Source organism: Topomyia yanbarensis, chromosome 1, assembly GCF_030247195.1.
Source record: "Topomyia yanbarensis strain Yona2022 chromosome 1, ASM3024719v1, whole genome shotgun sequence".
NCBI lineage: Eukaryota > Metazoa > Arthropoda > Insecta > Diptera > Culicidae > Topomyia > Topomyia yanbarensis.
In genome coordinates this window covers 179676587-179690704 of record NC_080670.1, presented here as the reverse complement: position 1 = coordinate 179690704, position 14118 = coordinate 179676587, and the positions used below count along the sequence as shown (strand labels likewise).

General features: G+C 40.8%; 2 protein-coding genes across 3 annotated transcripts in view; one reads left to right on the top strand and one right to left on the bottom strand.

Moving 5' to 3' along the window:
* The window catches only part of LOC131683272 (gamma-aminobutyric acid receptor subunit alpha-6), a 221155-nt gene that overhangs the window by 80924 nt on the left and 126113 nt on the right, over positions 1-14118 (top strand). The gene's annotated exons all lie outside the window — the stretch shown is intronic.
* The window catches only part of LOC131683300 (gamma-aminobutyric acid receptor subunit beta-like), a 77762-nt gene that overhangs the window by 15625 nt on the left and 48019 nt on the right, over positions 1-14118 (bottom strand). For both annotated transcript variants that reach the window (XM_058965152.1, XM_058965142.1), the window contains exons 2-3: positions 2539-3324; positions 1809-1912 (exon numbers count right to left, since the gene is read on the bottom strand). In XM_058965152.1, the coding sequence (XP_058821135.1) occupies positions 1809-1912; positions 2539-2684 (250 nt within the window). In that variant the 5' untranslated portion in view covers positions 2685-3324. The remainder of the gene's footprint in view (positions 1-1808; positions 1913-2538; positions 3325-14118) is intronic.

The following is a 14118-nucleotide window of genomic DNA, read 5'->3' as shown; positions in this document are numbered from 1 at the left end:
CGGTGACCGAAGAGACGAGATTACGTGGGATGTATGCAATATGGCTGGACTAGGTACCTCACGTAAACAGCAGCGGTTCGCTGGCAGGAAGAGTGGCATCTGGTTCTGATACGACGCAATTAACGGAGAACTGGAATCGGGGAACATTTCAGCACTTGAATTATTCTGAATGGATGGGTACTTGCCGCAGTAGGAAGCTTGGAAGACCCTTTCTCCACTCCCGCACACAGGACCGGGACGACTGGTGAACGTTGGCTGCAGTAGCTGGACTGTGGCGGGGGGATCGCGGGCTTCCATAATACAAGCTGCGGTGCATCCCGGTATCCCATTAACGAAATCTATCCTGCTTTGGCTGGTCGAAATTGAATTCACGAACGAGTACTCCAGTGGGCCAAGTGAATGCTTTGAGTACTGTATCTTTTAGCTCACTCAGAATCTCAACTCGGAACGAGACGAAATTGAGTTTCGAGAAATCGGTGTCTTTTTTGACCAACAAAAATGCTTTGGGTGTGTCGCTTATTCCGAGGCATTCTTGGGTCATAGCAACAACCTCCTCCACTATATGGCTCGGTTCAAGGCGACTCAGATAGACCCAGAACTGATCCCGTTCATCAGAAACTGTTCTGATTTTTCGCTGAATGGCTCTAGTACCACAGACACCGGCTGCAGTGGCGCGAATTTTTGCATCATTGGAGTGGGCAGGGCCCCCGGAAGTCGCTTCACAAACAGCCCCCTTTGATTTAAAGAGCCAGAATTAGCCGGAAAGTGAGTCTCAATGCGCCACGAGAGATTTGAGACGACCGCATTTAGATTGTCTACTGCCACACATAACTTGTTTGTGTCCACGATAGGAGCCGCGGAATCGGATGGGTGCAGACCCATGTGTTGAAACAGCAAACACAATCGTCACACAGCCAGTAAAGATTCCTATTGAAGCTAGACATTAAGTCTAGTGCAGATCGCTGCATACCAGGAATAAACCGATCCGCAACGGCCTTGGCATGCGTTTCTCTCAATCCCATTAACCGGAGAATCGCATGACTTGCAACTCATACTCAGGGTTGCTTTCAACCCGCCCTATGTCCTGGTTTTTCGATCTCGTCTCGCTATGCGCTAAATTGGAATGTGGGGAACACTTTCCGCTGTTCGCGTGCAGGTGGCGGAATGAGCGCGTTCATTTTTTGTGGGGAATTACACACTATAGTCACGGCATTGTAAACAATGTCGCAAATTGAGCAAAATTATTACACAAAATCCTCAATTTCTCGCGACAATTTTGCAAAACAAACACAACACCGTACAGGAGACAACTTCGGGGAGCAATTATATTCGATTTCAACGGAAGTAAGATAAGTATTACACACAAATAAAAACACTGAGGCGCAAAAAACTGACAAGTGCAGTACGTCAGTGCACCAAACAAGATAGATCTTTTTCGGAGGTGGAGCTAGTGTTCTGAGTAAATTACCAGATAATTTTTTAGTAAATTCCCTCATAGTGGTATGTCTGTGGTTAAGTCACATACAATGAAACCAGTTTAGCCCATTATATTTCTTCTATATATTTAAGAATAACTATAATCACTGAGAACTGACATCCAAGTCAAGTTTTTAATGTGTGTAAGAAATGAAACTGTAACTTTATTATGCTATTGGCAAGTAGCAACTTGTCACTAATCAGCGTTACTCTGTGCTATAATTTACATGTGACATGTACCTATGTATATGCAAACAAATCATAAAAGCGAAATATCGAGTTTACGTATAAAAAGTTTCGATTTATTACTATTTAATTATCCAACTACATACCGCCAAAGTTCGGCCTCAACCGAATATCGTATCCCTCCAATATCCTGGAAATAGTTTGTGTGACGTTCTCCAATCGACCGGCTGCCATCGATTTCGAGTGTCCGCTTCGTGGATGAGAAACGAAATACAAAAAAAAACATTTGAATTTACAATTTCAGCGACAACATTTGGCTAGATACGTCCTACAACTGGAGAATTAGTAATTTCATAATTTAGTGTGAATCTAATTGAAGTGGAAACAGACAGTAATTGATTCTGCAGTTTTCCCTCTATAGAAAGGCTCTAAGATTTTCCCATATACTGCCCATGATCGCATATTGTTCCCATTTTCTATGGGATTTCCTATCTTATTGGGACTGATTTGCAATCATGGGCAGTATATGTATATGGGCCAATTTCATAGACGAATTAATTACTACCAAATGATTTATTCATATCAATTAAATATGAATTTGTTTGGCTTCGTTGTGATGGGGGAGTTTCTTATCTACCCTTACGGGTAGATATCTACCTAATATGCATAGCTATGAATACGATGTGGCATCTGGTGGTGAAAGCGCACTAATTATCCAATAGTCGTTTTTTCCTAGGTTTACATACAGGTTCTATACACAGTCATGCGCGACCTTCTTCGTTCACTCAGTTCAGTTCTTCTTAACTATTGTGCTGACAACCTGAATGAAGAAAACTCAAACCTGTTTTCTCCACTCGTTTTCCCCATATATCTTACCTTTTCACCGCTAATCCCATTTGTACTGCGTTTAATAGAATGAATCCTATCAGTTGCCACATTTTCACTCGGCCCCGACACGGAACCCCCAAGCACCGGGTTAGTCCTTTCGCGTATCCCAACACTGACCGTCCACTATAATCCATTTAACATCTGGGTTAACTTTGTGTTCAAGGCCTCATCCATCACACCACGCCGTGAGTGAAAATCAAACACAGCCGCAACTACACACTGCCAATTGTACTACACGCGCACACAACAACGACCCCCGAATCATGTTCATCGCCTCACTACACTTCCTTCCGGCGCCAGCAACTCTCCGATTTCTGACGTTCCGTTCATTGTTCGGGTCAAAAACATCACGTTCCATGCCGAAAAACCGCAATCGGCGACGGAAGCTGCTCCGTACCAGCAGAGCGAAGAAGGGGGAACTGAGATAACCGACGTCCACCACTCATCGTCCTTTCGGGTTGAAACTTTTCTCACAGACACCACCCGCCCGGGAGTGAGGTGTGCACGAAAAAGAATCGAAATTTAAATTTTTCAATCGTAACATTTATCCGATTAAGCGATATCCTTGCCGAGCTAATCTGTTTTGGTTGTTTGTTTAATTGCTTTTTTTTAATTCTGTATGCTCCGTCTCATTCACTTTCGGTTTTCACTAGGGCCATGGCTGTCAATTTCCATCAGGACACCACAAATCAGTTGCGAGAATTTGGTTTGTTGGCAGAGTGGAAACGTGGCTGTTGGTTGAGTAATTGAATCCTTTGCCTTTCTGCTCTGATTCTGTTGGGAGAAGAAAAAGGTACGAATTAATATCTGGCCAGCGGCAGAGGTTTAGTTTTAGGCTGATTAGTTTTCCTTTTTGGGGGTCAAATCAGAGTCGGTTCGTTCTATTGTTTACAAAATCCATACAATAATGACAGTTTCGAGTGGCGCTACTTTGACCTGGTTCCTTGAACGATATCAGCTTTACCCATCGTTGGTTGTCGGTATTCGCCAGACTACTGAGATCTCACATTTTCCCACTACCACCTTTATTTCTGGCATAGAAATTGTTTGCCAACCAAATCGCGGTATAAATAATTTGTTTTTCCACAAATCAAAGCGTCAAAATGGTTCAAATATAAACGGACATTCAAACAAAACATTATTTTAATTATTTGTGCAGCGATGCCGGAACTGGAACGAAGTCAAATTTGTTAGCCACGAAATTGTTCGCTAATATTTCTGAAGGAATTTCGCATTTTATGCTAGAAATACTGCATGAGGCATGCTCCGACAGTAATAACCACCGCTATTGCAATTCAGCACTATGCAAAAAACACAATCCTGAATAACAATTGCTTCTCGAGATTTACATACTATTTCAGTCCAAAAGCGACCTCGGATCCAATTCTTTCGGCAAGCGCAGGCTGCGCCCCACCAGTGCTGAATATTTTGATTTTGCTTGTTGCATATTTAGATATAAAATTTTTATTGTTGATGGTTTAAGCATTTTTTTTTTCGAGTCCTGCGGCCTCGCCATAGTTTTCCACCGTATAATTCTTTGCAGCCTGCTTCTTAGCTGTTCCTATCCCGTTAGGTTGCGGTTAAGCATCCGAACTATTTATTCAATGTCATTTGGGAATAAAACATAGCTTTGCTGATGTTTGCGTTTGCTACAAAACGTGCAGCAGCACGCCTACTTTATTTTATGGCAACATGCAGGATGCTGAGATAAAATTTGTTTGATATGGTATATTAGGGAGCAAATGGTTACTTGGCGACAACACAAGAGTGTCTGTTGTCTTTAGACGTTGATCGTTAAGTTTTTGGAGTGTACCTCATGATATGCGTCTGTTATATTACCTTATTTTCAACATGAGCTGTTCATCAAAGAATTTATAAACAGCCGGCAATTGTTACACCGGCGAGTTTATTTCCGCGAGTTAGTGAAATTGTAACTTTTTTTTACTATTACCTGATTTGTCTTTCATGTAACTCAATATCCCTCTTATTTCTTACCCCTTCAATCGCATTCTTTAAGTTCTGACTTTGTGTCGGATTCTGGACCGACCTACCGAGTAATGAAATAGATGCCAAACAAGATTCGCCATCAAAAGCTTCGATACCCTGTTTGAAGTCGTACCTGTTAGACTCGACTGAATCGTATGTGTGATTTGCTTAGTCCAGCGATCGCGCGCTAAATTTACTGAAAATTTTAAACAGCCTCTGATTGAACGATGTTCGGCTGTGACCGCAATTCCGAAAGTCCGCCAAGATAAGTTCAGGGTTATGGTTCCCGATCTAAAGCAAGCAAATCACATTGATGGAAACAAGACTCTTACGACGCAGTTCTTTGTCTACACATTCGCCAACAAAACAGAGATAAATGGCGTCGCTACCAACTCGAACATAACCACACAGATCCACACGATCTTCAGTTAACCCCGTGCTGCTCTGTTTCACGGACTGCTGTCAGTAAAGATTTAGGTTTGCAAGCGATTGCATTCAGGAGGCTCCATCTATCTTCCTCGCACAAAGCAGAAGCAAAAAATCGGCACGCTATAGGCACCAGTGAAGCAAGCCTGCGCTTTGTTCTATATCCAGTGAACAAGCAGTACTGTATCGTTTCCACCGGCTACGCAGTGAAATAACACGATTTCGATTGAACTTTAATAAAAACCCTGTTGGACCCACAGTTCAGGAGGTGGAACAACTAGTTAAAGTTCAAATGGAGCTTAACCTCGCGGAAGTTACGTACATTCAGTTACACCACGTCAAAAACGGTCTTTTGATTACGTTTAGTACTGGCAGAAAACTTCATTGCAAAAAACAACATGCAACACGAGGGCGAATTTAATAACACCAGAATCTCAGAATCAAGATCCCCGTTTATATGGAAAATCACATGGTGGACGTTCGTATCCATGATTTAGCGCCGCGCCCTAAGGAAGATTACGTCAAAAGAATTATGGCACAAATCAATGAAATCAAACAAGATGTTCTCACCGTTTCCAGGAACACTCGAAACCCCAAGTGTCTCAACTCAGTCAGAGACTCAATCTAGTGCTGGACTGATGAACTTATCTGACATCATGGACTTGATATTTACTTCTTTAAACATTTCGGATCTCCTCTTTTGATAACTTTTCTACATATAGTGAGAACACTTTTCAAGCAGCTAACTGTGAAATGGCCTCCTTTTGCACTGATCGTATCCTTTGCTGGCTTCGGACGAAGTCACAGATTTGGTCACTGTTCTACAGTGCAATTGCTGAAGTTTCATTCCGAAAATCGACTCTTTCGAACTTTTAATAAATGAATCCATACGTGACGCATTTGTATTAGACGCAACATGATTCACTTCAGAAATAACCCTCAACTTGCGTGATTTTAATATTATCCGCGTGAATCGAGTTCACACAAGAGTTTCTTTCGCATGCAGAGTACGCGTTTGTGACCAAAAACGGAGTTATTGGCTCCAGTTCGTTGATGGGTCCGTAAGAGAAACATCGATGAGTACTTTTTAGGGCACTGCCCGATATATACGGGACCGAAACAAAACCGACGAACGCGTTGAATACTCCAACCGATTGGATTTTGCAATCAAACAAAGTCGGGTCGGACTCTGTACCGGCACAGCAGACCTACCGCGTTCCATTCCTTCACGACACCGCGAAGGAATCACAGTTAGGGGTGCGCGCCGCGCCGCCGATTTCAGGTAAAAATCGGTGGCGTGCCGGCGTCACGCCGATGTGCTTACTATTTTTACATGCAATCGTCGGCGCGGCGCGGAGGCGTGGCGCACACCTCTAATCACCGTTTGTTCCGAATGACAGAGTTCTCTCTTGCTCGTTTGGTATGCAGCAACAAGGCTTCCGGGTCAACTAGAATCAAATTCAACTTGTTGAAAAATCTGACTGACTCTTCGAAAAGATGTTTGTGGATTTTTTGAACAGATTCCTTGTGAGTAACATTGTCCCTTTTGAGTGGAGTCAAGTGAGAGTGATCACCTTTCCAAAATCAACCTCCGATCACAATTCGTATCGGTCGGGGAGCTTGTTCGCTGTGTTCAAAGGCATATTTTTTTAAATCTTAAACTACCGCCCGTTTCCTATTATGACAAATGTCAAAGTAAGCTCAGATGTCTCATTTCACATCATTTGGACAATTTTAGACCCCACTTCGCTTGATGTTTTTGACATTGGTACTATGGGAACATATGAGGAAAAAGTATATTCAATACTATGACTTTTGAAGTAGTACTCAAGAGATTGCAGTACCTTTTTTAAAAGGAAACATTCTTAAAATTTCAACGACAATATTTTAGATTCTCTAAAAATTCAGGAAGTTGGAGTTTGGGGACATTTTGTCCTGTAAAATCCCCTATTTCTAAGACCTATTCTGCTCTATGCATCAAATCATACATATTTTGCTGTTTTTCTAATACGAAAAAAAAAATCAAGAATCGAACGGAACTTTTGCAACCTTTGTCAGAATACGAGAAGTTGGGGTTCTAGAGCATTTAAATTTCATCATTTTTCGGGTGCATTTATCTCTGAAATTCTTCATTCGAATTTTATTAAATGTACCATGTTGAACATGAAAAATGGAAAGATAGAAGGACAGTGGCCTTCGGGTAAATTCAGATACATTAGATTTTTTGACATTTAGTCTCGATTTCCCATTTTATCATTAAATAGCATATATAAGCTCCATTTAACTATAAATTATCATTAATTTACTATTTCTATCATGAATAATGCTCGGAAGTCACATGATAGATGTTTCATGACGGGAAAAATGCGGGAAGTCAGAGTATTAGGGCATTTGATAAAGAATTTGGTTTTTAGACTAAACGTCGAAAAAATGTGATATTTTTAATCTTATCGATAAGGAAGCTATTTCTATTTTGTTTCAGAAAATTTTCTACGTTCAACAAGGTACACTTTTTAAAAATTGATTGATTTATGAGACTTTTTCACATTAGAAAAGCTGCAAAATATGTCTGATTTACTGCATAGAGCAAAATGGTTATTAAGTATAGCGATTTTTTTGGAAAATATGTCCCAAAATCCCAACTTTCCTAATTGCTCGAAAAAACTACAAGGGGCAGCCCTATAGGGTTGCACGATCTTGAAACGTAGGACTATACTACTTAATGCAAAATATTTATTTTATTGGTACATTTAGAATAATAATTCAAATATATTTCTTACGTATAGTTTAAGAACAACCAATCAACATCAAATGTTACATATTGAACCAAACCTTCTTGGTTGTCAGGTCATTTTATTTGTAGTAGGTGATCGAATCAGATTGAACTTATTTGAGAAGATCTGAAGAAAGAAGACAGAAAACAGACAGACAGAAAGAAGTAATATCTGCAACTAAATATTTATAGCACAAGATCAGCTTTTAAAAATTGTAAAAACTTTTCGATTGTGTGGTAAAGAACCCGGACCGGTGAAGAAAAATCAAATTTTAGACAATATAATCACATTTCATGTATAGAGCAAGCTTTCTAGTTATATTTTGCAATGATTCTAACTTTCCTAAAGTACGCATACAAATGTCGCGAATGCAGTGTTCTTAATCATATATCGAAACTATAAATATACAAGAATCGAAAACTAGGAAAGGTTGAGTGAAAATCACGTGAAGTGGAAATGAATCAATCGAACGTAAATAATAAACTTTCGTTGTACTTTCCATCGATCCGCGTAAATTTGTTGCTAAGAAAGTTTTCGTCTTTGCGCAACGAAAGCGCAGATTGCTATCATGCAGGTTACGCATGCAACCGCTAACAATTTAGTAACAAATTAGAAATACCTACATACACATTCGCCTCAAACATTGAACCCAAGCGCACAAAGCAAAATGAGTCAACGCTGATAATGATGATGGGTAGAGCGAAAGAGACAACTAGTACCACTATGTTAACCGTGTTTGCAAATGAAGCTCGAATGTACGTGTGTACGAATAATTGTATTCGAAGTTGCACAGTGTGCTGGAAACGAGCACAACACAAAAGAAAGAATAGTGTTCGAATGGACAAGCTCAGTCGCGTGTTGGACGGAACTAGGTAAGGTATCTCCACAGCCATCGTAACGGAAAACACACAGCGCAGTGTTCTGCTCCGCCTGCCGTTCAACAAGCAAATGAGCTTGTCCGGCCAAATCCGTTCTTTAAATAGTTGAAATAGTTATGACGTCATTCATAGAAGCGTAGCGAACTAGAGGTACACAAATCTGTCGTGCCGGACTTGGGAAGCGCTATATTCTGTGTGTAAATGCGCGATATTTTGACTAGATCGTACATTATTTAAATTTTTTAATGCCATGATATCAAAAATATTTGGGTTTATCTATTGAAATCTATTCTTAGAAGCATTTCGGGGCGACATGCGCAAAAAATTGAAAATTTATCGCGAGATGGCTGAATTATAAGCGTTTCAAATTGGACCACTTTTCGTTACATACCATTTTGTAGAATTTGCAAAGTGCACCCCCATATCGAAAACAAAGACGTAGTCCTACGTCAAAAGGATCAATGGCGAAATGGACTCCCTGAAGATTAGTAGAGAAAAAATAGTGATTGCATTCAAGGATGGTGTGATTTGTCGCCTATTATTCGCCAAACTCTAAGTACGGACGGTGTTAAAAAATAAGTCAGCTTTGTCAGCCGGCTGGAGCCGCCTATGTCATCAGGAGCTCGTGCGTTAATTTGGGAAAGTTCAATCCTTAGCCGAGTAAACGCTCACTGATCAGCCGAGCTCTTGCGGTCAGTCCACTTCATCGTGCTGAATTTGATTTCACGAAGTTTGACTTCAGTCTTTCGGATATTTTATGTGATTTGGTTAACGGTGATATTTTCAATCGAGCATCGCTCGAACTTCATATGCCTCTTCATTGTCGTAGATACCAGCGTGACCTGAAAGCCATAAAATGTAGATTGGATGGTTTCGAATCATACTCTCAACCTCCTGAATCCACAAGATATGCCAGTTTCAATTTCTGATAAACAGCCATCGATATAGACGACTGTTGAGAGACTGAAACTATCTATCAGGAGCCCCTGAACAGCTGGACAAACAATTTCCGAAGGGTCTTAAGCATTCACCCGTTTCTTGATGGCCCACACGATCTGGGGCTTAAGTTCGTACCACTTCCGAGCATTTAACCACGTTTGAGAACAAATGTTTGGAAGAAGCGTAACGACCACCTCAATCAAACGACCGGAAGTTAGACGTACCAAAGAAAGAGCAGCATTATCCTTGTTCTTTTTCTACATTCGGATAGTGAATAGTTCCCAAAGGTGGCGACCTTTAGACCGATCAGTCTGACCTCCTTCCTTCTGAAATCAGTGGAACGTTTATTCGACCACTACATTCAGGATGTTAGCTTGAGCGACCACCCGCTGCATGAAATGCAACATGCATATTAACAGAGGAAGTCTACTACCACCCTGTTACACAATGTTGTCTACAACATTGCAAAAGTTTTTTGAAGTAGAATACTTCTAACGTTTCAATATGGGGTCCCGTTTCAAAAATTTCAGTTGAGAAATTTTCCCAGATTTGAAATGCGAATATCTTCCGTTCTACTGGACGAAATCGCAATATTTTTGCACTATCTGATCGGAAATTTGTGCACGTATTTCGTATTAAATTTCGGAATTACTGCGACTACTATAAATAAACCAATACAAGGATTTTCAGAAAACAGCGAGGAAAATGCGCAATTTGCCAGCATATCCCACGCAGAGCCGTCAAAAAGGAGCATGTAAGCGTTTCATTACATACGGGAATATTATATATACAGGTCACGCGAGCTTGTTTTGTATCAGTGGGTGCTCGCTTACCACACGAGCAACATGCTCGTCCGGACGGTACAATGAGCGGTATCATGTTTGCGTTCCCGTACCAAGCGTCATCGCAAGGTTCTTCGTGATAAAATGCAGGGAATCACCAAATCCGCCATTCGGCGTCTGGCTCGTCGTGGTGGTGTAAAATGCATCTTCGATTTAATCTACGAATGATGATGGTGTGCAAGAAAATGTCATCCGAGATGCCGTGACCTACACTGAACACGCCAAGCGCAAAACCGCAATGAATGTCGTCTATACTCTGAAGCGGCAGGGACGCACTTTGTATGGATTTGGAAGTTGAAAGGGTAGAACTCACTTGTATCATTATAAAAAGGCCCTTTTCAGGGCCGCCAAAATCATTTCAAAGAATAAGTTTGCATTTTCTGTTTCATGGACTGTTTCTCCCTGGAGAGCAATTTGGGTTAAACCCTAAATGATGATTTATTTCAGTACGCAAATTGCAAATATGGTCAGAAACAAACTGGAGTGAAGTGGAAAACATTTTTACTAGGCGCATTCAAAAAAGGTTTCAATTCTCAAACATTTTACCAAGGTGCCGTATTACATTACTCTTTTTACCCTGAGTGTTCGATAATTTCCGTATTGGAAACACAATTTCAATTTTGTTCTTTATCAAAAATATGTGGTCGACCAACGAAGGTGTGGAGCTACGAAGAACACATATTGAGGAAAACACATAAAAGGACGAGCTTACATTGTGCTGTAGTCAGGTATAAAAACTCAGCATGCTGTTGCTCACGCTCAGTTCGTTTCCAGCATCAGCATACAGCAGTTCATTTGCAACATCGCCCGCAAAATTCAAACTGCCGTCCGTTTGCTGCTGTCAGAAGAGTTGGCCAAGCACGCCGTCTTCGATGAAACCAAAACTGTTACCATATACACCAGCACCAAGTAAATTTAGAACACTGCCCAAACAAAAGGCCCTTTTCAAGGCCATCAATTTATCGACAAAGAATGAAATTGAAGTTTTGTTATTACAAGCATCAGCTTGTCAAGTGCGTTGGATGGTAAGTGAGCCACTTGTGAACAATACCGTCGCTTTCACGAGAATGGCACAAAATCAAAAGTTATTTGTGATTTATAGACAGTTTAGTGTAATGATTCAATTTACACAAATCGAACGTTTTCTAACGTTTCGATATAGGTGCTCCGTTTCAAAATTTTCGGCCAGAATGCTGCCTGTTTTTTCAAACGTGAAAATCTGCTGTTGTATTGAATGAAAACCTTGGATTTTTGCGCTGATTGGAAATAGTTGTGACTAATTCTGTAGAATGTACAATTACTGAAAATAACGGATTTTGTGAAAGCAGTGGTTGGTCCATACAATTCGATTCTAAGCGAGCCAGACTAGTTTTAGTTGGAAGGTCCACCTCTGACAATAGAAGTAAACTATTTTATTTTGAATTCAACTACAACTTCCTTGAAAACAGCACAGTTAAAAAACTTTTGGGAAAAACGCGCAGACCTAAATTTTCCACTATAATGGAAACTGCCTGTGCCCCGCCGCACAGCATCAAGATTGATAGTAATTCAAGCCGGGAGGAAAGAGGTTGTAAGGCAATGGAAAACGAAAATTTCATTTATATCTTACTGGAATATAATTGGCTGGTCCTGAAAAGAACTTGTTGGTTTGTGGTTTATTTTGGGTCACAATTTAGGCCTGCTCGATTGCTGATAGCTGTGAATTTCTCGCAGGGCGACAGTTTCTATTCAGTAGTGATGAGGCTTCCTAACGCCAACCGTGACTGGGGTACTTTTACACGACCTTCGTTGCTTACTGTTTGCGGGGAGGCTTTCCTCTGGTGGACTTACGAGCGGTTTGTTTGGTACGGGCCATTTATCAACAAAGAATCGAATTGAAGTTTTGTTATTACAAGCATCCGAAAGTAGCTTGCCAAGAGCGTTCGATGGCAAGTGAGCTACTTGTGAACAATATCGTCGATTTCACGTATTTCACAAAAGAAAAAGTTATCATTTGTTTGTTTGTTTACAGTTTCGTGTTTACTAGGCGCATTCAAAAAAGGTTTCAATTCTCAAACATTTTACCAAGGTGCCGTATTACATTACTCTTTTTACCCTGAGTGTTCCGTATTGAAAACACAATTTCAATTTTGTTCTTTATCAAAAATATGTGGTCGACCAACGAAGGGGTGGAGCTACGAAAAACACATATTGAGGACAACACAAAAAAGGACGAGCTTACATTGTGCTGTAGTCAGGTATAAAAACTCAGCATGCTGTTGTTCACGATCAGTTCGTTTCCAGCATCAGCATGCAGCAGTTTGTTTGCAGCATCTCCCGCAAAATTCAAACCGTCGTCCGTTTGCTGCTGCTAGAAAGTTAGCCAATCACGCCGTCTTCGATGGCACCAAAACTATTACCATATACACCAGCTCCAAGTAAATTCCGAACACTGCCCAAACAAAAGGCCCTTTTCAGGGCCATTAATTTATCGACAAAGAATGAAATTGAAATTTTGTTATTACAAGCATCAGAAAGTGGCTTGCCAAGGGCGTTGGATGGTAAGTGAGCCACTTGTGAACAATACCGTCGCTTTCAAGTAGAATGGCACAAAATAAAAAAGTTATTTGTGTGATTTGTAGACAGGTTAGTGTAATGATTCAATTTACAAAAATCGAACGTTTTCTAACGTTTCGATATAGGTGCTCCGTTTCGGCCAGAATGTTGCCTGTTTTTCTAAAAGTGAAAATCTGCTATTGTACTGAATGAAAATCTTCGATTTTTGCGCTGATTGGAAATAGTTGTGACTAGTTGTGTAGAATGTTCAATTACTGAAAATAACAGATTTTGTGAAAGCAGTGGTTGGTCCATACAATTCGATTCAGAGCGAGCCAGACTAGTTTTCGTTGGAAGGTCCATCTCTGACAATAGAAATAAACTATTTTATTTTGAATTCAACTACAACTTCCTTGAAAACGCACAGCTAAAAAACTTTTGGGAAAAACGCGCAAACCTAAATTTTCCACTATAATAAAAACTAGTGCCCCCGCCGCACAGCATCATCAAGATTGATAGTTATTCAAGCCGGGAGGAAAGGGGGAGGGAGGTTGTAAGGCAATGGAAAATTTCATTTATAATAATAATACTTTATAATTGGCTGGTCCTGAAAACAACTTGTTGGTTTGTGGTTTATTTTGGGTCACAATTTAGGCCCGCTCGATTTCTGATAGCTGTGAATTTTTCGCAGGGCGACTGTTTCTGTTCGGTAGCGATGAGGCTTCTTAACGCCAACCGTGACTGGGGCACTTTTACACGGCCTTCGTTGCCAACCAGCCCCCTGTCAAGGACGACGTCTCTGTACAGCCAGCATCACTGCCATGAAAGGCAAAACATTGATTTTGAACCGAATGATTAGAAGCTGTATTTAGTTACAAAATGTCAATTAAATTATTAAATCATCCCACAAGATGCAAAACGTCGTGTGGAATGCTTGAATATCGAGCATAGTGCCGAACATAATTCTTTGTTTGGGGCTTTATAGCTATAACACCCCATACATGTCGGTCGCTGTCAAACTCCATATGATGGTATAGGGTTGCCAGGGGGCTGTTGCCAACTACTTGCGGGGAGCCTTTCCTCCGGTGGACTTACGAGCGGTTTGTTTGGTACAGGCCATGTAGCGAAAAATGCTGATCTGCTACTTCTCTGATGCTGGTAGTAGGACGACGGTCAAACGCTCGTTTG